Here is a 27,271-nt window from a genome sequence, read left to right as displayed (position 1 = left end):
GGTTGGATTTAAAGGTCCCTGAAGACCTTTGAATCTCAGTAGCTAATGAGGCTTGCAGGGAAGAGCTTGAGAGAGGAAAAACTTACTGGCAGTGAGTAATGCTGGAGGAAGAACTCCAGGATTGAGCAAGTTTTGCAGAGAAGAATTAGGAATTATCATGCTGGCCTTTGAGGTGTTAGATTATTTCCAGCCATGAGTCTCCCTGCAGCCCCCCATCCCTGGGGAGAGGATCTTCCATGCCAAAACCCCTCAGGTGGAGTTTTCCCAAGTCCTAGATTGCTTCCAAGGGAACATCTCTCCTTGGGATGAGCTGAGATCCGTGAGCAGCCATCTCAGTCCTCCTCAGCTCATCCCTGATGGAAAGGATTTAGCATTTGGGCTCCAAGCTCTCAGCTTGGCTGGAGCAGCCTTGCAAAGATGCTTAAATTTGTCCCTCTTCTTCCAGCTGGCCTTGCTGAACTTCTTTCACCCCGAGGAGAAGCTGCACGTTGGAGAGGAAGGGAGACGCGTCCGTCGGAATAAGAGGAGTAAAGGCAGTGAGGGGCCTGATGGTGAGTCCTGCTCTGTTTCTCCCTGATTTTGGTTCTCTCCCAGATAAGGAGTTCCAGGAGTTTTGATTTCTGAAACTGAAGGTCTTGTGTGAATTAATGCTGCCTGAGGAATTTCATCCTTGACTCCTCGAGCTGTGCTCGTTTAAGGCTTTAATTTCTATTTGTTTGCCTTTATTTGTTGTCCTGCACACCTGGCTTTGCTTAAAATCATCAAGGAGCTTTTCACAATCCAGCAAACAGCTGGGAGCATCTGCATCCCAAACTGGTGACTGCCTAAAGGGATTTTTTTTTGCTGTAGAGTCTCAGGTAGGGTCAAAGCCTGTGTGAAGGGAAGGCAAAGTTTTACAAAGCTTGGAATAAAAGAGCAGAAAGGTTTCTGATTTCTTTGTGAAGAATTTGTTTTCCAGTCCTGGCTTTCCATGATTGTCACGACACAAAGACAGGAGCATGAATTCCTGGAAGAGCTCCTGTGCTTTCCTACTGCTGGAAAGCCAAGATCCCCTTTTATAGGAGCAGAGAAAGGACTGGCTGCCAGGGAAAGCAGAGCTGATGGACTCATGGTTCTGTGCCTGGCTAAGCCCGAGTCCTAACTCTGTTATCATCATTAGTTTTCCAGTCCAGCTCTGTGAGTTTCCCACCTCCCCTGAAACCTTTGCAGTTTCACAGTGCAGAAGATTTCCCTGTGCAGATTTCCCTGTGGCTCTGCTCCAAGACAGAGCTTGGTGAAACTCCCTGGATTCCTCTTGCCCGGAATGCTGACAAGTCTGATGCATTTGGTACAGACTCCCTGAGTGATTCCAGCCCAGTGTGGGCCATCAATTTTGGAGCTGGTGTCGCTCTGGAGCTCAGATGGCTCAGGCAGCATCCCAGTCCTTTTCCCAGTCTCCTTGAAATCTATCCCAGTGTCTTCACCAGTTACTTGTGTAGTAGCAAGTTCCCACTGGAGGCGAGCGGTGTCGGTGGAGCGCTGCCGACAGATGTTGGGAGGGATTAACTTCATCCCTCAGGCTGCCTCTGCCTTGCCAGATGTGCAGAGAGCTGCTGAGGAGGGATAGGGAGGCTGAAGGTTGGTGTCTAATGGGGGTTTTTCCCATCACCCTTGAGCCCAGTGTTGGCATTCCATGACTGGCATTCCTTTCCCAGATTTTCCTGATGTTCTCTGGATGCTCAGAGTTGAGTATGTCTCCAGTTATCCAGTCTCAGGAGGGGAATGGAGTTGGGGAATGGAGCTGGAGCACCAAGAGGGGCTGAGGGAGCTGGAAAGGGGCTCAGCCTGGAGAAAAGGGGGATCAGGTGGGACCTTGTGGCTCTGCACAACTTCCTGACAGCAGGGGATAGCCAGGGGATTTGGGATCTGATCCCAGGGAACAGGGACAGGAGGAGAGGGAACAGCTTCAAGCTGTGCAGGGGAGGGTCAGAGTAGACATCAGGAATTTCTCCATGGAAAAGGTGGTCAAGAACTGGAGGGAGCTGCCCAGGGAGGTTTGGACTCCCCATCCTGGAGGTGCCCAAGGAATTCCCAGCTCTGGCACTCAGTGCTCTGGACTGGGATCAGTCACAGCTTGGACTCTGATCTTAGAGACCTTTTCCAGCCTCACTGATCCCGTGATTCTTACCTGTGTCTTTTTGAAAATTTGGGATTTTGACTCCACAGGTGGTGGAGAAGGGAAAAACTCCTAGAGTGACAAATTGTGTCCCTCTAGCTGTGGCAAGTGGTTGCCCTGTGTTTGGCTGTGGTGCATTTAGAGCTGTATTTAACAAGTGGGAGCTGTCAGGGCAGGGCTTGACCTTGTAACAACCATAAAATCGAGAAACAAACAGAGCCACAGCCTTGGGGAGCTCAGGCTGTTTGCTTTAGACCTTTGTGAAGGAATCTTGCTGTCAGAGCAGGGCAATGAATCATTAAAGTAATAAATAAAATCATGTCATGGTCCTGATAACACCATTTTCTTCGTGAGTTTCGCAAAGGGAAAGTTGATCAAATCTTTGATCTCCAAAGAGCCTCCCGAAGATAAAAGTGGCTGAACTATAAATTCCCAGAAGGAGAGAGATGTGCTTTCCACTTGAGGCCTCGCTAATATTTGTCTGGAATTAATTTTATGAACTTCCAAGTGCTTTTACACATGCAGGGAAAGACCAAAGTGATCTGAGTGTGGAGGCTGGGGTTGGAGGGAGGCTGCTCTGACCCTTCCTGCCTCTTCCAGTCCTGCCCATCCTGGTACCAACAACTTTGGTAATCTATAAACATCAGGGAGAACGTGGCTCCTTACCCAAAAGCTTTTTCTTCTTGGAGGATTTGCTTTCAAGCCTTTTGCTGTGAAAGGGGTGATTTTGGGACAGGGCAGAGCTGGTTCTGTGCAGCCAGGGGAGGGTGAGGGCTCTGGGACATGGGAGCAGCAAAACTGCTTTGCTGCCTCTTTGGTAAAAAATCCAAGGAAAATTGTGTGCAAAGCCATCAGCTGGATCCTGTCACTCCCCAACAGGACTCTGGAATTTCAGGGGCTTTTCCTTGGTGGACTCTGGTTTCAGCCCTCTGACCCCTGCATGTTTTATGATTGGGTTTGCTTAATTTTGGGCTGTGGCCCTGCACCAACAGTGCCCTGGGGCCACTTAAAGCAGCCAAGGTCGTGTCCTGGCCAAGGTCCCTCTCCTTGTCCCTGCATCCCACAGGATCCCTGGGGGCTGGTGCCTGTCCCAGTCCTGGGATCATCATCTTGAAGCCCCTTTCCAGTCCCTGCCACCAAACCAAACTTCTGCACAGCTTTTAAAATCTGTCACCCATTTTTCCGGCTTCTCAAGGATTATCCCTTTCCACTCTATTTTTCCTGCCTCTTTTCTCCTCAGTGTTCCCATCTCCACCTGTCACTTCATTTCCTCTAATTCTCTAAAACCTGCCCCTCTCCAGTTTCTCTTCCCTGTTTTCTCCTTTCCCCCTCCTTCCCTTTTGCCCTGGTGTATTTATGCTGCCGTGGAACCACTGCTGCTCCCAGATGAACAAATCATTCTGGAGCTGCTAATTAGCAACAGTTGTGCTAAAAGGAACCATCAAGGATGTTAAATTAGTCCACTTTTAAATAAACTGGGTATGAAATGTTAGATCTCTATTCCCAGAGTGCCAGTAAAAATGCTGCTGGCTCTTTGCTAACAAAGCCAAAATCTGGGAGTAGCATGGTTGTAACTCCAGAGACAATTCCATGCTCTGGAGGTTATAAATAATGACAGAGCATTTACAAAGCAGATGTCAATAGGACTCTTTAAAAAACATTGTTTTAAACAAATAAAATAGTTTCTTTTTCTCCTACTTTCATCTCTGTTCCCAGTTAGATCCCTGCCGGGCTGCTTTCCTGGTTTTGGGGTTTTTTTTGCATTTTGAGTTTGGAGTTGTTGGTTTGTTGGCTTTTTTTTTTTTTTTTTTTTTCTTCTTAGATTTTGTTCATATTGAGCTTGGTGAGAAACATCAGGGATTGTTCTCCAGGCTTTGATTGGGAGCATGGCAGCTGGGAAGAGGCTGAGCAGATGGCTGGCCTTAAGCTGACAACAATTTGGTTCCTACTACTTTGGCAATTCTTCCTGCTGAGGAAAGTCCTGGAGGAGAATTCCAGCACTGCAAATGGCTTTGGGTTGGAAGAAAAATGAAATTCTGAGGGATTTAAAGCTCTTCCCCATCCCTGCTCCTACCTGGAGCTTTGGAAGAGATGCTCCAGCTAAGTGGGTCCAGTTTCACTCTCTGCTTGGTGGTTTTAGGGTGATTTCAGTGGAGTTTTAAAATGGTTTTAGAGTGGGTTTTGAATAGGTTTAGAATGGTCTTGAAGTGGTTTCTGGATGGTTTAGCAGGGAGCTGATGCCACAGCCTGGCTTTTAGAGTGGTTTTAGGGTGATTTTAGGGTAAGTTTTGGGTATAATTTGGATGTTTTCTGGATGGTTTAGCAGGGAGCTAATGCCACAGCCTGGCTTTTAGGATGAGTTTAGGATAATTTCTGGGTGATTTAGCAGGTAGCTGATGCCAGAGGCTGTTTTTTAGAATGAGTTGAGGATAATTTCTGGATGATTTAGAAGGTAGTTGATGCCAGAGCCTGTTTTTTAGGATGAGTTTAGGATGTTTTTGGGACAGTTTAGCAGCAAGCTGATGCCAGCCTGGCTTTTAGGGTGGGTTTAGGATGGATTTGGGATGTTTTTGGGATGGTTTAGCAGGTAGCTGATGCCAGAGAGTGTTTTTAAGGATGAGTTGAGAATAATTTCTGGATTATTTAGAAGGTAGTGATGCCAGAGCCTGTTTTTTAGGATGTTTTTGGGATGATTTAGCTGGTAGCTGATGCCAGCCTGACTTTTAGGGTGGATTTAGGCTGGATATTGGATGCCAGTCTTGCTGGGGATGCCTGCCTCCCCCTGGGCAGCCCCCAATCCCACAGGTGCCCTGCCCCAACCATCCCCCTTTCCCAACCCAGCAGCACTGACAATGCAATGGGATTATTTTTCTGCTTTTTTTTTTTTTTTTTTTTTTTTTCCTAAATATCCAGCTCACAATAGCAACTTTTCCTGCTGGCTTCCTCTCCTGTGGAAAGGGCAGGTTTGTCCCTCTGCCTCCAGAACAATGGGTGCCTTTGTGTCAGCCCTGTGCAATTCCCAAAGCCCCAGCATTCCCAGAAACACAGATGGATGCAGGGTGATAGAGCCTTATTGTGCTCTGAAACCATGGTGATGAGCCTGCAGTAAATACTGGACATTTCCTGGATCCTGGAGCAGGGGAGACACTCCCACAAGGAAAGGCTCACCACAAAGTGCTTGTTCTTACTGATTTCCCCTCAGAAATTCCCAGTGATGTATCCCTAAATGGGAAAAATCAGGAATAATGTGATGTTTTAATCTTTGGGGATAAACTCGTCATTTTCCTGGGATATTGCTGTCAGTATTTGTTATTGCTGTGATAAAATTAAGGTTGCTCTTATTTACATATCCCTATTTCCATGTTATTCCCAGATTTATGATAACAGGGATCTGTTTAAGCCCAGAGTGGTGTTTAGTGCTGGTTCCTGCTCTGTTCCAGCCCTGGCACAGGTTGCTCAGAGGAACTGTGGATGTTCCTGGAAATGTCCAAGGTCAGGGTGGACAGAGCTTGGAACAACCTGGGCTATGTCCCTGCCCATAGCAAGAGTTGGAATGGGAAAAGCTTCAAGATCCCTTCCAATTAAAGCAGTTTATGATTCCATAAATGATTCTCTAACTGCTGAAGTCTGGAGTTCCTCACTGAGCTCTGCTGTGTCTGTCCCAGCTGGATGTTAAATGGGAAGCACCAGCTGTGTGGTGTCCAGGGTAAGGAATTGTCCCATCTCACAGGGATCACAGTGGGATGATGGTCAGTGTGTCCTGACCCATCCACAACCTCCCTTTTCCCCCTGTCTCCTTCAGCAGCTTTTCCAGTTGGGATCTGGATTGTTCCAGAAGGAACTCTGCTTCATTATTGGGAAGTTTACAAAGCTGTGATGCTCTGCTCCATCCCTGGGGCTGTTCATCCTTCCCTGCTTGGGGTGAGCCCATGGGGTGAGAAGGAATTCTCTGATCATTGTCACCTCGGTGGCACTTTCAGACTCTTGTCCTGACTGCATTTTGTGGATTCTGAGCCCCAGGAGCTGAGCTGAAACCTGAGCAGGGCTGAGCTCTGGGCAGTGAGGGATGTTACTGGCCTGACTGGTGATTCCATCTGAATTCCACTCCTGGCACTCAGGGCTTTTCAGAGCTTCAGGAGTCTCACAGAGTTGCTTGTGTTACAGAACACAAGCACTGGTGAGAGGAGAGCAGATGCTGCAGAGGGGCAGGAGTGTGGCTGCAGCTGGGCTGGGAGTGCAGCTGAGTGCTGGAGCTGCTGGGCTGCTCTGGAAGCTGCTGCTCCCTCCTGACAGCATGAGAGGCTCCATTGTCTCCCTGCTGGAGGCTTTGCAGCTGAGCTTTGATTCTGGTGAATAAACCCTCAGCCAGGGAGGCTTTGCAGGCTCAGCATGTGCTCCAGGCCTGTCTGCTCCCTCCAAGTGGAGGGACTGTTGTGGGACCTGAGCCCCTCCTCAGGTCCTGCCCCTGCCACCAACAATCCTGCAGATTTTGGGGTGGATAAGCTCGTTTTTTGGGGTTGTAGCAAAGCTGAACAGATCTCATAATCCATGCAGATATCTCCAAGGGTGTCAGAGGATAGTGGCAGGCTCCAGGAAAAGAAGCAATGCCCATAAACTACAACACAAGGAGTTCCACCCCAACACAAGGAAGAGCTTCCTTCCATGGAGGGGGCAGAGTCCTGGAGCAGCTTCCCAGGGAAGGCGTTTCTTTCCCAGGGAGGGTGTGGAGATTCTCTCTGGAAACACCCCAAACCCACATGGACGTGTTCCTGTGTCACCTGCTCCAAAGGGTGACCCTGCCCAAAACTCCAGAGGGTTTTTCCAGCTATTCTGGGATTCTGTGACCAGCCAAACTGCTCTGGTGGCAGGAGTTGTGCTTGTCCTCACTGTGCCCTCACTGGAACCCTCTGGTCTGTCAGAGCAGCTGCACCAGCCCAGAGTGAGGAATTCCCTGGGGGAGAAGCTGTGAATGAGGCTGGGGCTGAATGTTTTCATGAGGGCTTTGTTGGCTGTGATGTATGGAGACATTGTTGGAGTCCTATCTGATCCCACTAATTCCTGCAGGATTTGGGGAAGTGCCTTAATTGCTTTCAATGGATGAATGCAAGGGGTGGCTGAGCCAGGCAGCATTCCCTGTGTCCCAGCTGCTGCAGGGACTTCACTTGAGCTTCCAAGACTGTTAGAGCCTCTCCTGGGTTTCCTTTTTTCCCACTTTTTCCCCTTTTTTCCCCCCCTTAATAAATTCATCCAATCCTCACAAGAATGATGGTGTCTCTCTTGTGTTTCCTTATTTTTCCCCCCCTTCTTTAACTTTTTTCCCCCCTTTTCTCCCTGATTTTAGATTCAGCTGTGTATGTACACAGGTAAATCCTTGGATATAGAACCTGCATTTTTTCCATGTCATTAATCCATCAGTTCTCAGGCAGCTGCTCAATGGAGGTTTTCCATCCAATTAGGCAGGATTATGGATGGGAGGAGGAAAAACACAGGGATGAGACAGTCACAGAGGTTTCCTCCCACCTGCCCTCCATTCCTTATGGAGAACCACAGCAAGAGCTCATTTCAAACATCCAGCAAACAATTCAGGAGAGCCTCTTGTACTCCCACTTCAAACCTTGCTGCTGCCCCACTTGGGAATCATTTCTGCTGGAATTCATGACATATGTTCGTTGTTTATCTTAGTGGGATGTGACTGAAAATGTCAGAGTGTTTTGTGTTAGGCAACAACCGAATAAAACAAACAAAATAAAAGCACAGCTGTAAGGCTACGCTTCAAATTGCTGGATTTAAATATGTGGGATTGATAAAGGAAACAAGAGGGTGCAGTGGTGGATTGAAAATCAGCCTGGTGACTCCAGCCAGCAGCCAAAAAAAGCCTTGGGATCCTCGAATTAGAACTGGGAGTGTTGTTTGTCAGCTCAGCTCTTGGAATCCAACTGAAATGCCTGAAGGGAAACAAAAGGCACATCACATCCTCCTTCCAGAGCCAGCCAGAGGGTGGAAAATGAAATATGATGGCCACAGGTTCTGGTGTGAACCCCAGGAACTTGGCTGGGACTGGAGATGTGGGAGCAGAGCTGAGGAGGGTGGAGATTTCTGCTTGATTGGCTTTGTGTGTTCCTGAGGAGGCAGTGCAGGAGGATCCTGCCAGCAACAGTGGCTCTGGAGTTAATTGGGAGCAGGATTTTGTCTTTACTCATGACCACATTTGTGCTGTGGTGTTCTTGCACCTACTCAGAGACTGGGGCTGGTTTTTTAGAGCCTGTCCTGGTGCCTTGCCATTGATCCTGCAGTGGATCTGGCTGGGTGGAGGAGGTAAATCACCTTGGTGTTCCTTGTGTGCTGTAAAGCCTTGGAAATTCCCTTTGCAGTGAGCAGGGACACATCTGCCTTGCTCAGGGAAGTGAGGAGGGATTTTCAGCAGAGCTCTGGCTCTTGGAGAGCAGAGTTGAGTTTGTGGGGTGGAGAGAACCCCAGGAGGTGACTGGATCCAGCTTTCCTCCCAGATGGGACCAGCACAGTGACAGAGGTGGCAGCAGCAGAGGTGGCAGACCTCTGAAGGGCAGGTGCTGCTCCATCCTGCTTCTCCTACAATCCTACACCTGCATTTTTCCTTATTTTTCCTCATTTTTGTGCCAAAAATCCCTTAGGAAGGAGATGCACAGGGCTGGTGGGGCTCTACCTGCTCCAGCACCTCCTTTCTGACAGCACCTGGTGCCCTTTGAGCCCCATCCTCCTTCTGAAGGTGGAAAAACCTGTGCATGAGCACATTTAATTCATCCTGCTCCTTTTGTCCTTTCCAGCTGGGAGTTGCTGCCCCCAGCACCCTTACCTGGAGCAAAAATCAGGTTGATGAGTGGTTGTCCCTTAGGTCTGTCTCCTGTTCACACTTTGGTTCTGGTCATCTGCAGTAATCAGATTTTTTTCCCTTGAATATGATTAAACATCAGGATAAACTATATCACACCCTACTGCATTAACTATTGGCATTATCTGTAAATTTGAGTTTAACTGTCCTTGTACCCCCAAGGAGTGCTGGCTTTTGTCAAGCCAAGCAAAAACCTCTGAGTACTGGCAGGAGAAAAAAAAAAAAAAACTTTCTCAACAGCAAAAAAATCTCTGTTCTTGATGAGATCTTAGGAGAAGAGAGATTGTGGCTCTCTGGCATCTCGTGTCTCTCCAGGGATTCCAGGGATGAGCTGTGACTTCCCTCTGTTTGTTTTCAGCCCCATGAGCTTGGGCTGGGGGCTGGTGCTTGGGATCAGAGGGATGGGGAGGGAGCAGGCTACTGATCCATGGAGCTCCTGGAGCAGCATCTGCTCATCTGGATGACACATGGGTGGAGGTTTGTCCTTTGGTGGAATGTGAGGAGAGGAGCAGGGAGGCAGCAAAGGGCACTCTCATCCCTAAGCCACCCCATGAGGGATGATTCCCAGCCCTTGGTGCCAGGGCACCAGCTCTGCTCACACCCTGTGGCCAGGCAGCCCCTGGATGACCCCAGTGCAGGACATTGCCCCTGGAGAGACATGAAAAGTCCATCAAAGAGATGCAGAATTGCCTCAGAAACTGGGAGTGTCTCAGAAGTGTCCAAAATGAGCTGCAAACTGTCCTTGATCTCCCAGGCTGGAGGAGACTGGCTTTGGGCTGGGGCAGTCCAGCCCTGGGCTGGCAGGTCACCAGTGTCACTGTCCCCAGGCCATTTCTGGGCACTCAGCAGCCTCTCCCTCCACAGGGGGACAGGGTAACACTTAGCAGAGGCTCCTGAAATTCAGGGTTTGTGTTGTGCAGGTGGAGCAGGCTGGGATGGCTCTCTGGGAATGGCACAGGACCAAGATCCCTCTTGTAGAGAATGCTGCTTTGTGGGTGCTGTTGTGCTCTTGATTCAAGGTATAACCAGGCAAAGACCATTAAGGGTGGCTGTGTTTACATGTGAATTTTGAGGAGTTTTAAAGCAGGGTCAAAAAAAAAAAAAAAAAAAAGAAGGAAAAGTGTTGGTTGAGAAAGCTGGAATACCCTGGGCTTTGCCCTATGGACTCACACATCCCACAGTGCTGTTTCATCCTTCCCCATTCCCTTACAAAACAGATTCTGTGTATTCACATTTGTTGAAATTAGTTCTAGTTCCCACCCCTGGCTTGGGTTTGTGTAAGTGTGAGCAGCACTTTTCCTCCACTCTCAGCAGAAGATCCCCCTTCCTCATCAAAAAGCCACCCTGGGAATGCAGAGCAGAATTCTGGAGTAACACAGGATGAGATTTATTTCTGGGATGTTCTCCTGGATTTTTCATTTATCATATTCTTTAAATATTCTGCAGTAATCTCTTCAGCAGTTCTCTCTGGAGTTGGTAAAGAAGCACTTTCTTTTTCAGGGAAAAGGGAAAATATTCCTCTTGTTTCAGTGTTTGTATCACTGACTGATAGTTCAGTAGGGTCCAAGAAGCTTTCATCTGGATAGACCAAATTTCCTGAAAATGTTGAAAACATATTGGTTCCAAACCTCCCCTGAAACCACATGTTCTAGATTAGGCATGTGTTTGGGAGCTAACATCCCTCTTTCCCCAATCCACTGGAATCTGGCATTAATAACCCCACATTTAAAAATATTTGGAAAGCTTTACATTTCTCCTAGCCATGGGAATGAAGTGAATGTCACTGCATCAGTGCTGGAAAGGCAGCTGCTGAATTTTGGAGGTTTCTTGTTCATTTTTTGTCAGGAAAAACTGACATCCAGGATGGCAGGAGGTTCATCTTCACCTGGAATCTCAAGGAACACCCAAGCTGCCCTTCCCACTTTTGGAATTGGTTAAATAGGGATAGAGGGGTTGGTTGATGGGTAGGAATTACCCCAAAGTCCTTGAGGTTGGAAAAGCTCTTTAAGATCATCCAGCCCAAGCTTGTCACAGCCCAGACCACTGAAATGTTTGAAAGGGAATCCAGAGAGGGATTCCTCATCAGGAACTGTAGTGACAGGACAGGAGAAATGGGTGCAGACTGAAAGGGGGCAATTTAGGTTGGGCGTATGGAAGGGGTTCTTCTCTGTGAGGTTGGTGAGGGGCTGGAATGGATTTTTCAGTGAAGCTGTGGCTGCCCCTGGATCCCTGGAAGTGTCCAAGGCCAGGTTGGACAGGGCTTGTGGGAGGTGGGAAGTGTCCCTGCCCCTGGCAGAGCTTTAAGGTCCCTTCCAACCCAAACCATTGCATGATTCTGTGACTTAGTGATTTAATGTTTATTTTGTGGAAGAGTGAGAAGTGATGACACCAACATCTCATTAATCACCAGGATTTTGTATCTACTCTGTAACCTTGGATGGAAACAGAGGTGCCTCAGTTGAATTATCTGGTCTTACATGTCCCCAAGCCAGTGTCACACTTAGGGAAGAAGATTGAGAGTGTTCCATAGTAACTCAGTGCTGGGAAACAGGAGAAGGATCAATAATTCCCAATGAATGCTGAAAACAGGTTGGCACAGTCTCCAAAGGATGGATGGATGGATGGATGGATGGATGGATGGATGGATGGATGGATGGATGGATGGATGGATGGATGGATGGATGGATGGATGGATGGATGGATGGATGGATGGATGGATGGATGGATGGATGATGGATGGATGATGGATGGATGGATGGATGATGGATGGATGATGGATGGATGGATGGATGGATGGATGGATGGATGGATGGATGGATGGATGGATGGATGGATGGATGATGGATGGATGATGGATGGATGGATGATGGATGGATGGATGGATGGATGGATGGATGATGGATGATGGATGGATGGGTGGATGGATGGATGATGGATGGATGGATGGATGGATGGATGGATGGATGGATGGATGGATGGATGGATGGATACCCAAAACTGGTGGCTGCTGCCATGTACCTTTCCCAAACTGGGTGAACACCTTAAAAACATCACTTGCTGTCATGTCCTGTATCAAATGATGCTGCTAAAACATGGTTGTGGCATTCCATGGCCTTTTCCTGCTCTTGGCAATTCCAGCATGTTCAGCACCTCCTTAGGTGTATCCTTTGTTTGGCTGATTCCTATAATGGTCAACCTTTTATAGGTTTGATATAAAATCAGCATAATTACAAAGATCTGTTCCCGTCCATAAAACCAGTTGGAACTGTTTGGCAGGAATTTAAACTATTTCTTGTTAATCCACACACACAGCTAATAAGGGAAGGCAGGGGTTTTTTAATATCCTATTTATATCAGCAGATGTCCTGAAGAAGTTTGGGATATTTGTGTATTTATAGTAAATCATAGCAGTGTGTAGCGTGCAGAAAGAGAGATTGGAGGGGGGGCAAAGTCAACTCTATTAATCTTGCTAAGAGCAAACATGTCACATGTAATATCCTTGAGTTGCATCACCATCTGGGATTTTTCTGAAGGCCTTGGAGCTGATCCAGCAGATGGTAGGGCTGCAGGAGCTGGGGCTGGAACCTGCTCCCTGAGGCATGGGGAATGTCTTCTGCTGCTGCCTGGGTTTGCACACCAAAAATCCATCTCTTGCAAGTGCTTCCCTCAGCTTCAAGTGAGGTGTTTGCATCTGAAGCCCAAGTCCTTCTGCTAAAAGGGAGTTGGAATTGTTTGGGGTGGCTTGGAGTGGTTTGGAGCTTTCCAGCTCTGGTGGCTCTTTTTGGGTTTTGTCATCATGTAGAGATGTCTTTCCTGCTTGTGCCTTTCCCCCTAGCTTTAGCCCTCCTGCAGGATTGACATTCCCTCTTTTTCTTACATTCCCTTATGTTTTCCCAGCAGCTGTGGAAAATCAGCTCTTGGAGGGGTGTAGCTCTGGAGTGCTGCTCACAGCATCAGCAATCCTGCTCTCATCTTTCTTGGGGAATCCCATCCTGTCTTGATAAATCCTGCTGGTTCCAGTTCCTGCAGCAGAGTCAGGGGCTTTTCCTACAGGAAAAGGGAATATCAGTGGTAGGAGTAGACCAGGTAGCTGCTATGTTTCCAGCAGCATTTCAGTAGCAATGGCTTCAGTGGTTAGGCAAAAATAATCCCAAAAATAACATTCTAAATGGAATTTAGACTTTAGAGAGACTTTCCAGCCATGCCCTGTGGCACAGGAGGGCTCAGTCTGAGCCAGACGATCCCCCCATATCTGTGCTTCTCCTTGGAAGAATTCTCATTCCCAACTCAGTGGTCTTGGGGAGCAATTTGGCTGTCCCAGCACTGTTCTTGAAGCCCTCCAGGTTTTCTCCTCCTCCCAGTGGTGCTCTCACTCCTTTCCCAGTGCTGGTAGCCACCAAGGTGAGCTCACTTGCTCATTTCTTGCCCTCCCCAGGAGCCTTTCTGTGGAATTCTTCTCATTTCAACTCATCTTTCTGTATCAGATGATCAGGATTGACTTCACTGTTGCCAGGATTTCCTCAACCCTTCTCTAAGTGGCAACAGGATCTCTCCATGTATTCCAGAGTTATTCCCATTTTAGGATTGTGTTTCTGCCTTGCCTGGCTGAGCAGCAGCAGCTGAGCACGTGCAGGTGTCCTCCAGCATCCACCAGAACACTTTATTATTTCCCATGAATATATATTTTATAGGACTGTATATTTTGTATGGCTGAATCTCATTCCATGCTTATTATCCTTCAAAGCCATCCAGCCTGTCCTGCCCTCCCAACCCTTTTCTGTATTAACAGATCTGGCCAAATTCCCTCCCCCTGAAGAAGGGGGTGAACAGAGCTGACAACTCCTTCAAGGGGGGTTCAAAGTTTAAATATATTTAATTTCAGTTGAAAGATGGGAGAAGTAGAAGGGGGTGGACTTGTTTTGGTTTGACCTCAAAGGAGAGCAGATAAAATGTGGAAAGGGAGAGGTGGGATTGGTGGGAAAAGGACAGAAGTTGGGAAGAACTGTGTTTGGGTGTCTGTCACATGCAGTGCTGGCAGCTGGGACCACCTGGATCTCTGGGACATCCTGATGGATAATGGAAAGGGATTCATGAGGAGCAGAAAGGTTCACACTTCCAAAGAAGGGAAAAGAGGTGCCAGGGAACAGCTGAGAGGTTGGGCTGCTCTTATATCCCATCAGGACTGGAATAAACCCTCAACTGCAGCATGGTAAAATCCCTAAAATCAGGTATGGGAGGCACTGATCAGTCAGATATTCAAGTCAAACCAGTTTCCTTCTCCATGAAGGGGGCAGGTCAGTAGACTCTGGAGCAGCAGAAGATATTCTGAATTTGGTTTTTTATACTCCTGAACAGTGGAGGAGCACGGTGGATGCACCTGTGATCCACATCATAGAGTGGAAAAAAATCAGAGTTTTCTCTTGGACCATCCTTGGAATCAAGGCCTGCATGAAGCTACAGTAAATAAACTGTGTTAGTAAATAAACTGTGTGGGTTGGGTAACAGGCTTTGAGTCCTGGAGCCTCTCCATGGGAGGAATGGGATGGGGAGGTGGGATTGGGAAAGAGTTAGGTTTGCATAACTTGTAGGTATTTAACCATCAATTAGGAGATAACCAGTGGGTCAGATAAATCATGGAATCCCAGACTGGTTTGGGTGGGAAGGGCCTTAAAGCTCAAATCATTCCCCTGCCATTGACAGGGACACCTTCCCCTATCCCAGGTTGCTTCAAGCCCTGTCCAACTTTGGACACTTCCAGGGATGGAGCACCCATTATATTATAATGACATTATCTGTATGTTCAACCACTGCATTTAAGTTTTAAACTTAAAGGTGCATTTAGTAATAAACTGCAAGTTTAAATAATTCAAAAAGTATTTTAAAATATTTTAGCAAGTTTAATGTTTAAATATTGGGTTGTGGCCTCTGAAAACCCTGGCAGTAAGGATTTTTTAATTACCATTTTTCTCCTCTGCACGTCAATGTTGGGACAGCATCCATCAAGCTGAGTTTTCAAGCCTTATGCCTCAACACCTCAGCACCTGAGAGGAATATTGATCTGAAATTTTGGTGGCCCTCAACTTAGACTCAGCAATTTATTACCACTTTAGCCTAAATGGAGCAGTAGCTCGTGAACTTCCCATTTTGAGCAGAACCAAGTGAAATTCTGCTGCATCAGAAGCTTCAGCTCCACGCCCCAATTAAACAACCCCCCCTGCTCTCAAACAGATGCAAACCCCAGAGAGACTCAGAAGCTCCCAAGCTTAATAATCCTGGGTTTGTTTTTTTTTTTTTTCCTCCCCCTCGTGTCAGGAATATTTTTGTGTCTGTCAAAAGCTCCACTTGCAGATCCATAACATCTCTCTCTGCCGTGCCTGGAACAGATGGGTGTGTTGTAATATAGACTGTGAACATTGACATCCCATGTGGTTCTCATTCCTCCCAGTCATCTTTGAAGCTAATTGGATCCAGCCAGCCCAAATGTGTCTGGCTGGCCACAGCTATTTGTACTTTCACTCTGGTTCTGGTGCTAATGGTGGGATCTATGGAACATGAAATAAACTCTCGTGACTCCGAGTGCTGCCGAGGCACAGCCGCTCGCTGCCTTGGCATGGGCTGGGATCTTTCAGTGGGATTTTTATTTTTTTTTCCCCCCTTCTTCTAATGTTGTTCAGTGGCTGGTGGCTGCAGTGAGGACTGAGGGGGCTCAGAAGTGCAGAATCAGCCTAAATGTCCAGCCTAAAATGTTTTGTTCCTGGTGGGATTGTGGGATGGCATCGTTAGCAAATCGCTGTGTTGTTCAACCTGTCAATGTTACAAAAAAACAGTATCAAAATATTATTAAAAATAGAGAATTAGCAAAAATTATCATTTGGATGGAAGGACCTTAAAGCTCATTTATCCCCATGGGCAGGGGCACCTTCCACTATCCCAGGTTGCTCTGAGCCCTGTCCAGCCTGGCCTGGGACACTTCAAGGGATCCAGGGGCAGCCACAGCTTCTCTGGAAACCTGTGCCAGGCCCTTACAGGGAAGAGTTTCTCCCTAAAATTATATATACCCCCATTTATAGAGAAAGTCTTTTACAGGTCATGCCTTTTGTAAATAACACCATCATTTTCCCATAACCCAACAGCACAATGTAGGAAAACCAGTATTTCTGTTGGAAAGGCATCAGTAAGGTGGATGGGTAATTTCTCTGGTCCTTTTCCTGTTTTTCCTTTAATTATCCATGGGAAAAAGGGCTCTTCTGTTGGGAATTTACCTTTCCCCACCCCCTCAGACTCAAGGCAACCTCATTATCTTTGATTGGTTATAATTTTATCTCACTTAAAGGTGATTTCAGTCTCTGCTGTGCTAAATCCCAGGTTTTAGAGGGATTTCCCTGATGAATTGCAAGGGAATATCTGGGGATTTTTGCAATTCATTCCCATACATGATGAATTCTTGAGGAAGCAGTGGAACATGTTTGACACTTCAGCCTCTGCTCACAAAGTCCTGTCATTTTTCAGCTTCACTGTAAATATTTTCTCTCCATGCTCGGGAGGTTTGGGTTCCCATTGTTTCAAACAGCCAGTTCAGAATAATTCTTTGCTTTTGTGGTTTTTTAGTGTTTTATTCTTATTTTTAAACAACTTGGCTCACAAGGAGTCAGCAGGGATTTGGACCAGATGATCTTTAAAGGTCCCTTCCAGCCCCAGCCACTCTGTGATGCTCTGAAATTTGGGTTATGCTCTCAACTGAGACCATTCCTGTGCTGCTGCATGGGCCACAAATACATCCATTGTCCACTTGGAAAATAAAATGGCAATGGGGATTTTCTCTGATGAAATGATCCCTGAATTTCACTAGTTTTCTTTTTTTTTTTTTTTCCTTTGTAGGTCCAAGTTCAGTGAAAAACAAGAAAAAGGGTAAGTTTGAGTTTTGACTGAATTTTCCTTTTTGTGCTTTGTGAATTCTCATTGACCAACAAGAAGAAGGAAAGGCTGGAATAACACCCACAAGCACCCCTTAAAACTTCTTTAAACCATGAAAAAAGTTAATTATGTTGTGCAGAAGTAATCCTGAAAATTCTCCAGTGGAGTTGAGTCAGTACCAAACACCAGGAGCTGTTGCTGTTTGCCAGCCTTGGCTTTCACCCCAATCCTGCCAACCTGCAGCTTGGATTCTCCTTCAGACCCACCAAACTCAGCATGAGCACACTTTGCATCCCACTTTTCCTCGTGTTAACCTCCAAATTATCATTTTATGAGCCCCTTCTGGGTGTTGCTCATCCCTCAGGGTTTTGTGGATTTGGTGATGCTCCTCAGGCTGTTTGCAGTGGATTGTTGGGATTTGGGTTTTTCAGGCAGCCCTGTTTGGGGGGGTTCCTGATGCCATCCTGGCTTTTATAGGATTGCTGGGAACACTTAGGGTCCCACATTTATTTCCAGGAGTTTTAGTGAGTCCAAGTATCCAAGCAGTTGAGTTTTCCATGTCTGTACTATGTAGTAGCACATCAAATGACTTTAATCCTTGAATGCAAACTCCAGAGCCACAGCTGAGAGGTGGGAACAGGCCACACTTAGCAACTTCATTTATATTTACTCTGAGAAGCAATGTAAAATTTTATGTTGGAGAAGTTTGTCCCAACAAAGCTCAACCCACATTCAATCAGCCCAACAAATAACAAGTGATGGCTGCAGCCTGCAGAGCAATTCCAGAGGGGCAGGGGGGTCTCTGGAGCTGGATTGCATACAGCTGTATAAAGTAGCTTAATTTTATGGTATTGTCACATTTAATTCTTTTTAGAGAAGTTCATTGTTTGATGAGTGAGGATTATGGAGAACTCCCTGCTTCTGCCTGCTCTGAGTTTTGGAGTCTCTGGGATGGACATGGGAGACTTTGCAGGCTGGGATTTGGGTGCTGGGACCTTCCTTGGAGACCTGTGAGGGAGCTATCAGATAATAAATGGAATATCTTTAATCTTGTGAGGTTTGTTAATGCAGAGGAGTGGTTGGGATGCCTTGAGGGAGGGAGAGGCACAGAAGTGTGCCTATGGGATGGGTGAGTGTGTCACTGCTCAAGCAGCAGCTCCCTGAGCAGCAGAGCAGATTTGGGAGCAGATGATTGAAGCAGCTGTGATGTACATCCCTCTTGGGAAGGGCAAGTGTGAATGACAGCAGCAGCATTCCCAAATCTCTGCCTGCAGTCCTCCCCTGGGATGGCCTGGACTGGGGGTGTCAGTGAGAGGAGTTTGGTGTGGTTCAAGGGGATCATTTCCAAAGCACCATCCCAAGGAGGAGGAGAATTCCTGGATTGGAGGAAGGCTGGATTGTGGCCAGATCAGGTTGGAAGTCATGGCTGCTGATTTGGAGAGAAATATTCTGTGGAGATTTGTCCCCTGAAGACTTTCCCCACTTTTTATAGGACACCAGTGTGGCTTTACTCACCCCTGCTTACTTTAACCTCATTTTCTGCACATATTAATTATGCCCACAGATATCCCACCCTGATGTCCCTGTGCCCTTGCTCCTGGCTAGTGGCCATCCAGAGATTCCCACTCCTGTGCTAAAACAGATGGATTTTTCCTGACACTCCTGCCCATTACAAAGATGGATATTAGCAGAGAAACAAGTACATGAATGTACTCAGAAACTATTCCAACAACTATAATTTCATATCCCAACTGCTGCTGTCATCTAAATACCAGTTTAATTCTGTCCTACTGGGGACCTTGTGGCAGCAATTGAAGTGATTTTGCTCTGTTTATGTTCCTTGGCAGAAAAGCTGTTCCAAAGTGGCATTTTAAAAACTACATCAAAAGAACATCAGTTTTGTCAGGAACAAATCAGGAGAGCAGGGACCAGGCTTTCCCTGCAGAGCTTGTTTCATCCCACTCTGTGTCTGTAGGAGTCAATCCTGATGTGGTTATGTCATTTCTCTTCCTTGGGGTGTGTGAAGTGTTTGAGGATCATGGTAGGGGAAAAAGTTTTTACCTCGAGGCTGGAACAGGTTGTCCAAGCAAGCTGTGGCTGCCCCATCCCTGGAAGTGTCCAGGGCCAGGTTGGATGGGGCTTGGAGCAACCTGGGATAGTGGAATTTGTCCCAGCCCATGTCAGGGGAGGAGCTGGACGGGCTTTAAGGTCCTTTCCACCCCAAACCAGTCTGGGATTCTGTGATTGTAACAGTTCTCCAGTGTTTCCATCCCCTGGATGGGGTCAGTCCTTCCTGAGCCCCTCCCTCCATCCAAAGCCCAAAACACTGAGTTCTTTTGAGGCACAAGCAGCACAGGGGCTCCTCCAGCAGCGCTGGGGAAGAGCTGGAGCTCAGCTCTGAACTGCCCTCTGGAGGAGACCAAGCCGTGGGGATCATCTCCCAGTCCTAATGAGCAACAGGTAGGGAAGATTGTCCCTGTTTCCCATGGAAAACCAGCAAACTGAGAAACTGCAGAGTGGTGCATTTACACCAAAAAACCCCAGCCTTGGCTTGGTTGGAGCGTGCTGGGAGCATCCTGGCTGTATCCAGAGATCATCCCAGCTCTGTAGGGATGTGACCAACCCCAGGGTGTGGGATTGAGCACTGACCCCATGCTGTGACTGGGGTATGGGGAGAGACCCCCTTGAGCAGCCCCAGAGAGTCCCCAAGCCTTGTTCAGGTGTAATTCCCAACAGGAAGGAGCCTGCAGGTGCTGAGGAGCCATAGGACACCCACCCCAGCTCTCCTGAGCTTCCTCCTCATCCCTGCCTGCAGATCCATCCCCAACTTCCCATTTCCTCCAAGCCCACCCCACAGCCCCAGGTAACTGCTGTCCTTGTGTTTTCCAGGTAAAAAGGCTGGTCCTCCAGGGCCCAATGGTCCCCAGGGGCCCCCAGGGCCTCCTGGGCCACAGGGGCCCCCCGGCATTCCCGGCATCCCCGGGATTCCAGGCACAACTGTCATGGGACCACCCGGCCCCCCTGGCCCACCTGGCCCTCAGGGACCACCTGGAGTGCAGGGCCCCTCAGGTAAGGGTCCATCTGTGCCCTCTGCTCCCAGCTGGGCAGGTGGGAACACCAGGGGTGTCACCAGGGGTGTCACCAGAGCAGCCGGATGCGATGCTCAGCCTGGAGCAGGACTCAGGTGTCCTCAGTAGGACCTAAGGAAATGTCCCTGCCCATGGCAGGGGTGGAGCTCGATGGGCTTTAACCCTTCCAGCCCAAACCATGCAGAATTTCTGGGATTCCAGGGCTCCAGGTGGGCAGGAGCAGCAGGAGCCCCTCAGCTCCCTGCTGTGCTGCCAAAGGCATCTCCTCCTTAATTAGGATTTGGCTCCCAGGGAAGGGAGATGCAGTGAGGGACCTGCAGAGGGAAACTTGGCATCTTGGCAGCCAGAAGGTTTTACTCACACTGAGGATCAAGGAATGGGTTGTGCAATTTTCTCTTCTGGTGGAAACCTGTTGAATAACAAAGTAATTTTGATGGCTGGACAGAAATGCCAGGAATAAAATAGAGATTTTTTTTCCTTTTTCTTCCTTATATGTTTTTTAATAATTTTTAATATTTAATATTTCTGGTTTATAGATTTCAATATTACCTGCACCCCATATCCCTCCTCCTATTAAAACAGAGGTTTAATGGTTATCATGGAGTAAGAAAAGTGATTTGTATGGAGCTTCAGGGTTATTTTGGGATAAAATAAGTGCTATTTATGGGATTTTTCACTTCTTTAATGATGTGGAATTGCCTTTTGCAGGTGCCACAGACAAAGCCAGCTCCAGAGACATCCAGGTGGGTTGATCTTTCTGTGGAAAAAAGCAGCTTTGGGGGGGATTTTTGTGGACTGGCACAGTGCTTCCCATGAATCCTCAATCCCTGTGCTCTCCCTTGCAGCCAGCTGTGGTCCATCTCCAAGGCCAAGGCTCAGCAATCCAAGTGAAGAATGGTAAGGATCTCTTGTGGGTACTGGGAAAATCCCTCTTGCACCCATAGAATTCCTGGGTCCCAGTCCATCCCATAACACAGCTCCAAGATGATCCCTGTCCTCCAACACCCCTGCCCAGACCCTCCAAGAAGAGTCTTGGGTGGAATCTCCTGTTTATCTCCCAGATTATCCCTGTTCTGTGCATCCCAGGAATTCTATCCCACTAAATCTCCCTTCTCCCTGACCTCCAGGTACACCTTGTGCCTCCCCAGCCCCTCCATGACCATTCCTTTTTTTCCTCCCATTCTGTTTTAAGCCCTCAGTGGATCCTTGTCCCCATTTGCCCATTTTCCTCCAGTTTCCCAGGAATTTAAGGGAAGACCCAGTGGTGAGAGGACACAGAGGTGTCCAGCCACCAGCTCTTCCTGGGATCACCTGAGCATCTCTGCCCCCACCAACATCTTTAATCCCAAATCTTGCTGAGCCACTTCCCATCCACAGGCAGCTCCTTTGGATGGGATTCCCAGATCCCCATCCAAATTCTCCTCCAGTTCCTGCTCTCCTTGCCAACAGCTGGGGCTCATTCATCACCTCCTGCTCCCTGCTCTGGCTGTGCTGAGAGGAGCTGCCTTGTCCCCTCCCAGGGACCACATCCATCCATCCCTACCCCAATCCCAGGCTGGATCCCCAGGGTGGGGGCTGCAGCATCCCTGTCCAGGAATTCCTGCCTCACACCTGGGATGGGGAGGGCTGGCCCCTGCTTCTGTGGGAAGGCAGCTTTCCCCCTCAGCAGTGAATGTGGCAGCTGGAATTTCTCATGGATAGGGATTTGTGCTTGCAGCTCCCCAAAATTCAAAGGAAACCACCCGTTCCCAGCAGCAATGTGAGGGAAGAGTTGCTGTTTGCTTGTGTTCAGAAGTAATTATCCCTTCATCACTGGGAGTGCTGAGGGTTTGCAGAGGGAAGGCTGCTCTCTAAGAGCAGGAATGCCCTGAGTGTCCTTCCCTGCTGCTCAGGAACAATCCAGAGCTGGGAGCCAGGAATGCTGTCCAGCTGCCAGCCTGGCGAGCTCCAGCTGGGAGCAGGGAGAGGAGAGGCAGATGGAGACTGGGAGGAAAAGAGTGGGATTTGATAAACTGAGGCACCTACAGAGATTGGCTCAGTTTGGGGCTCATAGCAGAGTCTGTTCCTAGGTTATCCCAGTAATCCCAGTGCCAAAGAACTGGGTGGTGGATCCATAAATCCCTGACAGTGTTGAGGGACCCCAGTTAGGGGTTACTGTGTTATGATATGATGCAATTTCCTACTTTGTTGTTATTCTGGCTCTTAAAAGCCTTAGGAGTTGTAAAGGCAGAGGTTTTGTTGAAATTATCCCAATAACTAAGTCAGGAGTGGTGAAGTCAAGGAACACCAGAATTAAAATCAACCTTGTGACCCAAAGCTGGCCTCCCTTTGCCTGGAGAAGAGAAAGCTCCAAGCAGCCCCTTCCAGTGCCTAAAGGGACTCCAAGAGAGCTGGACTGGGATTTTGGACAAGGCCCTGGATGACAGGACATGAAAGAATGGCTTTAGGCTGAAAGAGGATAGATTTAGATGGGAGATTGGGAAGAAATTCTGCCTTGTGCTGGTGGAGAGGCCCTGAGACAGGGTGTTCAGAGAAGCTGTGGCTGCCCCATCCCTGAAAATGTCCAGGGCAAGGCTGGGCAGGACTTGGAGCAACCTGAGATAGTGGAAGGTGTCCCTGCCCACATCAGGATGAGTTTTAAGATTCCTTCCCACCCAAACCATTCCATGATGGGAACAAAGTAGGGTCAGGAGGAGGCAGATCCGTGCCCAGCCCTGGGATGAGCAGAGCACAACAGGGTTTGGATGCTGAGAGCACAGAGGGGTGGAGGCACAGGCAGCCCCACAAGCCATGGTGTGCCCAGAGGGGAGCCCTGGTGCTGGGGTTGCTGCTGTCTTGGCTGTGTTTGTGTTCCTCCTGACGGGTACTGAGTGACGCCGTTTTCTCATACTGAGATCTTTCAGGTGGAGTCCTCAATGACTGGTCTCGCATCACTCTGAACCCCAAGGTGTTTAAGCTGCATGCCCGCAGTGGGGAGCTGGAGGTACTGGTGGACGGCACATACTTCATCTATAGTCAGGTAGAAGTGAGTACGGTCCTAGGCTAACTCCTCCTATTCTTGTGTTCCGGTGGAAGCCTTGCATGAACCACGAGAGGGCTCCAGACAACAACCAAAATGCCAGCAGCTTGTGTGGAGTTTAACTGCGGCTCAGGACGGGTGTGGGGAGGAATGTCACACCCCTGTCACCGCCGGGACACCGGGGATTAGTCACTGAAAGCACAGCCACACCCACCAGTCCCGGGGTTGTCCCTCCAGTTATCCTGTGGTCATTCCCCCACTCTTCCAAACCTCCCTGCAGGCAGCACGCTGAGCTCAGTGCTTTAAAAGACCTGAACACTTGGCCATTTGTGGTTATTTTGGAGCTGTGTCACTGCCAGCCCAGATTCCAGCCCAGGTGACTCTGTTTGCCTCCCCTGCTCCCTGTAGCTCTGCCCCAGAACCAGCTCTGGGGTGAAGTGAGCCACAGATGTCAGGTGCTCCTCCATGGAGTTGGTGACACGTGTCCAGTTTGGATGGGGACAGAAAATACAACTCCACGTGTGCCAAAGTGTAGTTGTTACCCAGGTGCTGATTGCTGGCCACAGTGTGGGGCCACTGAAGCCTCATTGTTTGTTGTCCATCAAGAAGAAAAATGGGGGATTCAGTGTTCAAGCAGCTCCTGCCTCCAAAAGGGCTGGATTTCCTTTCTCAGGAAGAAGCTGCTCCCTGAGACTGACTTCTCCTTGGGCAGGTCTTCCTCCTGCAGTTCTTTGGCACCAGAGTGTAGGAGAGGGTTAAATGAGGACAAGTAGAGTCACAGGGCCTTGGAAGTCAGGGAGTTCAATCAGTAGAAACACTGTGAGGTGATTTCCTTCCAAGCTGTGGAGGCTGGGAGAGCCTTTTCCCTGTAGTAGCTCGTGCAAGCACCAATCCAGTTACCCCAGGAGGCAGCTCCCAGTCCACCTTAGGGCAGTTCTGATGTCACCACTAAAGGAGGCTCCTGGCACCAGGAAGCAGGACTGGCCAGGTAAGTGCAAGAGGCCTTCAGTGGAATGTGTGTGTGTGTGTGTGTGTGTATGTGTGTGTGTGTGTGAGAGAAGCTGTTGTAGCACACAGGGGGCCCTGCATGGCTCTGTGTAGGTGTGTCACTCCCCTGGAATAAGCAGGATGGTAGCTCAGCCTTAGGCACGTGCATCCAGGGGGTTTTTGCATGCTTGGGTCAGCCTGAAGAGGAACGAGAGAGGTTCCTGCTCGGTTTGGGTGCCAGCAGGGACCAGGACGCTGCACTTTCTCCCCACACCCCAACCCCCACCCCTGACACCTCTCTTCTCCCTGCCCCACCTCAGGTGTACTACATCAACTTCACGGATTTCGCCAGCTACGAGGTGGTGGTGGACGAGAAGCCCTTCCTGCAGTGCACCCGCAGCATCGAGACCGGCAAGACCAACTTCAACACCTGCTACACGGCCGGCGTCTGCCTGCTCAAGGCCAGGCAGAAGATTGCTGTCAAGATGGTCCACGCTGACATCTCCATCAACATGAGCAAGCACACGACTTTCTTTGGGGCCATCCGCCTGGGGGATGCACCCGCATCCTAGAGAGGAACTTGGCGTGGCCAAGGACACCCAGGGAACTGCCCAGTGCTGCTGTTCATAAAGCGTATCAGTATTTCAGGGGTTCTGTAATCCGGCCATAAAGGAAACTGATCCAGAGCTATTTATTCCTATATGTGAATGCAGGAAGCACAATCGTCCTCTGTGACTGGCGGGGAGACTCGGATGGAACCAAAAAAAGCTGGTGGGGAGAGCGTTGTGAGGAGGGAAAGGCTGTTGGGTGTGCCTTGTCTCAGTATTTCAAGTATTACTGCACTGATACTCTGCTCTGTGACCTTCACACGAGGCTTGGTGGGAGAGCTGGGGGCTCTGCTCGGGTGTTGCACTGGCAGGAGCGTCCCAGGGAGAGGGAGCACACGGACTCCTGTCCCAAAATCCCAGCCAGGCTCCTGCTTGTGCACGCTAACCACAGCCAGGAGGGGGATTCTGGCTTCCTGCCTTCCCAGGGGGAGCTGGAAGGGCTGGGGGGCGAGGGGAGCTGGGTGAGACAGGGTCAGTGGTGTTTACATTCATCCTCAGGAGGAGGAGGAGGAAAAGTGCCTCGACCTAGAGCTTGGAAGCAAAAGCAGGAAGTGGGCGAGGAAGAGGAATAACTAGAGCAGGCTTAGCAGATAGGACACTGCCTCCACATTCCAGAAACCACCAAATCCCAAAGAAAACGCTGATTCCCAGGTCCAGGCCTCTGCTCCTTTCAGCTCCTGCCCTTACCCCAGAGGTAACCTTGCCCCAGCGGGGGCTGCCTTCAAGTACTGCTGCTGTTACAGCAAGTTGAGTTGGGTTGGGGGTATTTTGTTTTTTTGTTTTTTTGTTTTGGTTTTTTTGGGTTTTTTTTTGTTTTTTTGTTTTTGAGGGGGGGGGTTGTTTTGTTCTTTTTAATTAATATTTTGCAAACCAGAACACATTTCTACAGGCTTCACCGAGCCACGTAGAGCAGCCACAAGTACTTGTGACAACACTCGGAGGAAGTTTGTTATGTTTAAGAATAAAATATTCAAACAGGAATTATTTTTTCTGTTTTAATAGCAACTGCCCTGCTTTTAGATGTGGTTTTTAGCCTTCTTCCCCCCACCCCTTTCCTTTTGGCATGCTTCTACCTAAAATAAGTGGTGATGGAGACTTTAGCAAAGGAAAAAAAATGGGGTTTTAAAATCCGTCCAGCATGAAGTCACCACTTTTTCTTTTTTCTGAGCCCTGCTGAGTCTAGTCATAACTTGATTTTTGGTGACTAATAGAGGAGCTGGGACACTATTGTTTCTTTTGGCTTCTTGAGCAACTCTGTCCCGTTACCTCCCCTCAGCTGGGGAGACCTAAAGCCATAAGATGCTCTGGAGCTAAGACAGAGGCACAAATTGCTCTGTTGTCTCAGCCCTTGGCTCACACTTGCTCAGCTTGGTTGGGGTTTTGTTTCCCCGTGTTTCTTTCCAGAGCCTGTTTGTGCTTTCAAGAGGGGAGTGAAGTTGCAGCCTGTGTAGAAACGGGGTAAATCCTAATTAACATCTTCAGCCTGGAGCAGGGGAGGTTTTGGGGACCTCAGGGCCTAAAGGGGCTGCAGGAGAGCTGGAGGGGGACTGGGGGCAAAGACCTGGAGTGACAGGACAAGGGGAAATGGCTCCCCAGTGCCAGAGGGCAGGGTGAGGTGGGAGATTGAGAAGGAATCCTTCCCTGTGATGGTGGGGAGACCCTGGGGAAGCTGTGCCTGCCCCTGGATCCCTGGAAATGTCCAAGGCCAGGTTGGATGGGGCTTGGAGCACCCTGGGTGAGTGGAAGCTGTCCTGCCCATGGCAGGGGTGGAAGTGTTTGATCCATGAGCTCCCTCCCAGCCCAGTCTGTGGCTCCATGGTCCCGGTGCTGGCTCCGTGCAGAGGTGGCTCATTGTCACCTGCAGGGTGTGGGAGTGGCGTGTCCCAGCTCTGTGCTGTGGCCACAGAGAGCCCAGCCCTGCCTGGAGCAATCCTGGCTCCATCCCTAGCGAGTGATGTCCCTTGCCAAGCGTTGCAGTTATTGGGAGACAAAAATTCCTGGGGGCAGCGGCGTTGGCGGCGGCCCCGCTATTCACAGGAGCCGCGCGCTTGGGGAAACGGCTGCGTGACAAATGGGCTGCTCTGGCTTTTTAGTGGCTTCTCCTCCCTTCAGCCTCCACATGTGGGATGGGCAGGAGCCTTGGGGGCTCTTCACTGGGCTTTGTGGTTTTCTTTCCTTTCAAACGGATTAAGAGGGACATGTTCCTGTGACAAGAATGGAGCGGGACAACCGCGTACAGCGAGAACATGAAGCAAATCGTTAACAGGGTTGCTTTAGAGCAGGCCTGAGCAGCAAGGCTGGGGGCAGCCATAAATAACAGGGGGCTGGGAGAGCCAGGGATGGAGTTTGCATTCCTTGTCCCCCACTGGCAGGATCTGGGATGTGCTCCGTGGCTGCGGGCTGGGGGAGGCACAGGGAGAATCCCTTGGCTCTGTAGAAGGGTGGGGTGTTGCTGTCCCCTCTGGTGTTGGAGGAGAGCAGGACAGAGCAGCAATTCCTGCATGGAAGTTCTTCCTGGTGTGTGCTTGGGATGCAGGAAGAGGGCAGGAGGGAGCAATTCCTTCATGGAATGTGTTTTTCTGGTGCTCACACTAACCAAAGTGTGAGTTGGAGACCTGGAGCTGGAACTGG

The 27,271-nt window shown here is 49.0% G+C and overlaps 2 protein-coding genes across 7 annotated transcripts in view; both read left to right on the top strand.

Moving 5' to 3' along the window:
- EDA (ectodysplasin A) overlaps positions 1-25,621 on the top strand; it is a 60,139-nt gene extending 34,518 nt beyond the window's left edge. Inside the window, exons 2-8 of one of the 6 annotated variants that reach the window (XM_079319252.1) lie at positions 446-551; positions 16,902-16,931; positions 19,827-20,006; positions 20,735-20,769; positions 20,872-20,923; positions 22,930-23,009; positions 24,353-25,621. In XM_079319252.1, the coding sequence (XP_079175378.1) occupies positions 446-551; positions 16,902-16,931; positions 19,827-20,006; positions 20,735-20,769; positions 20,872-20,923; positions 22,930-23,009; positions 24,353-24,604 (735 nt within the window). In that variant the 3' untranslated portion in view covers positions 24,605-25,621. Of the gene's footprint in view, positions 1-445; positions 552-16,901; positions 16,932-19,826; positions 20,007-20,734; positions 20,770-20,871; positions 20,924-22,920; positions 23,052-24,352 lie in introns of all 6 variants that reach the window. The other 5 variants (XM_079319250.1, XM_079319249.1, XM_079319251.1 and 2 more) reach the window with 5 other exon arrangements.
- The window catches only part of LOC306808562 (diacylglycerol O-acyltransferase 2-like), a 162,164-nt gene that overhangs the window by 103,524 nt on the left and 31,369 nt on the right, over positions 1-27,271 (top strand). The gene's annotated exons all lie outside the window — the stretch shown is intronic.

Source organism: Erithacus rubecula, assembly GCF_903797595.1.
Source record: "Erithacus rubecula genome assembly, chromosome: 15".
Lineage (NCBI taxonomy): Eukaryota > Metazoa > Chordata > Aves > Passeriformes > Muscicapidae > Erithacus > Erithacus rubecula.
Note: the sequence above shows the minus strand (reverse complement) of the source record. Positions and strands in the feature narration are given on the sequence as shown.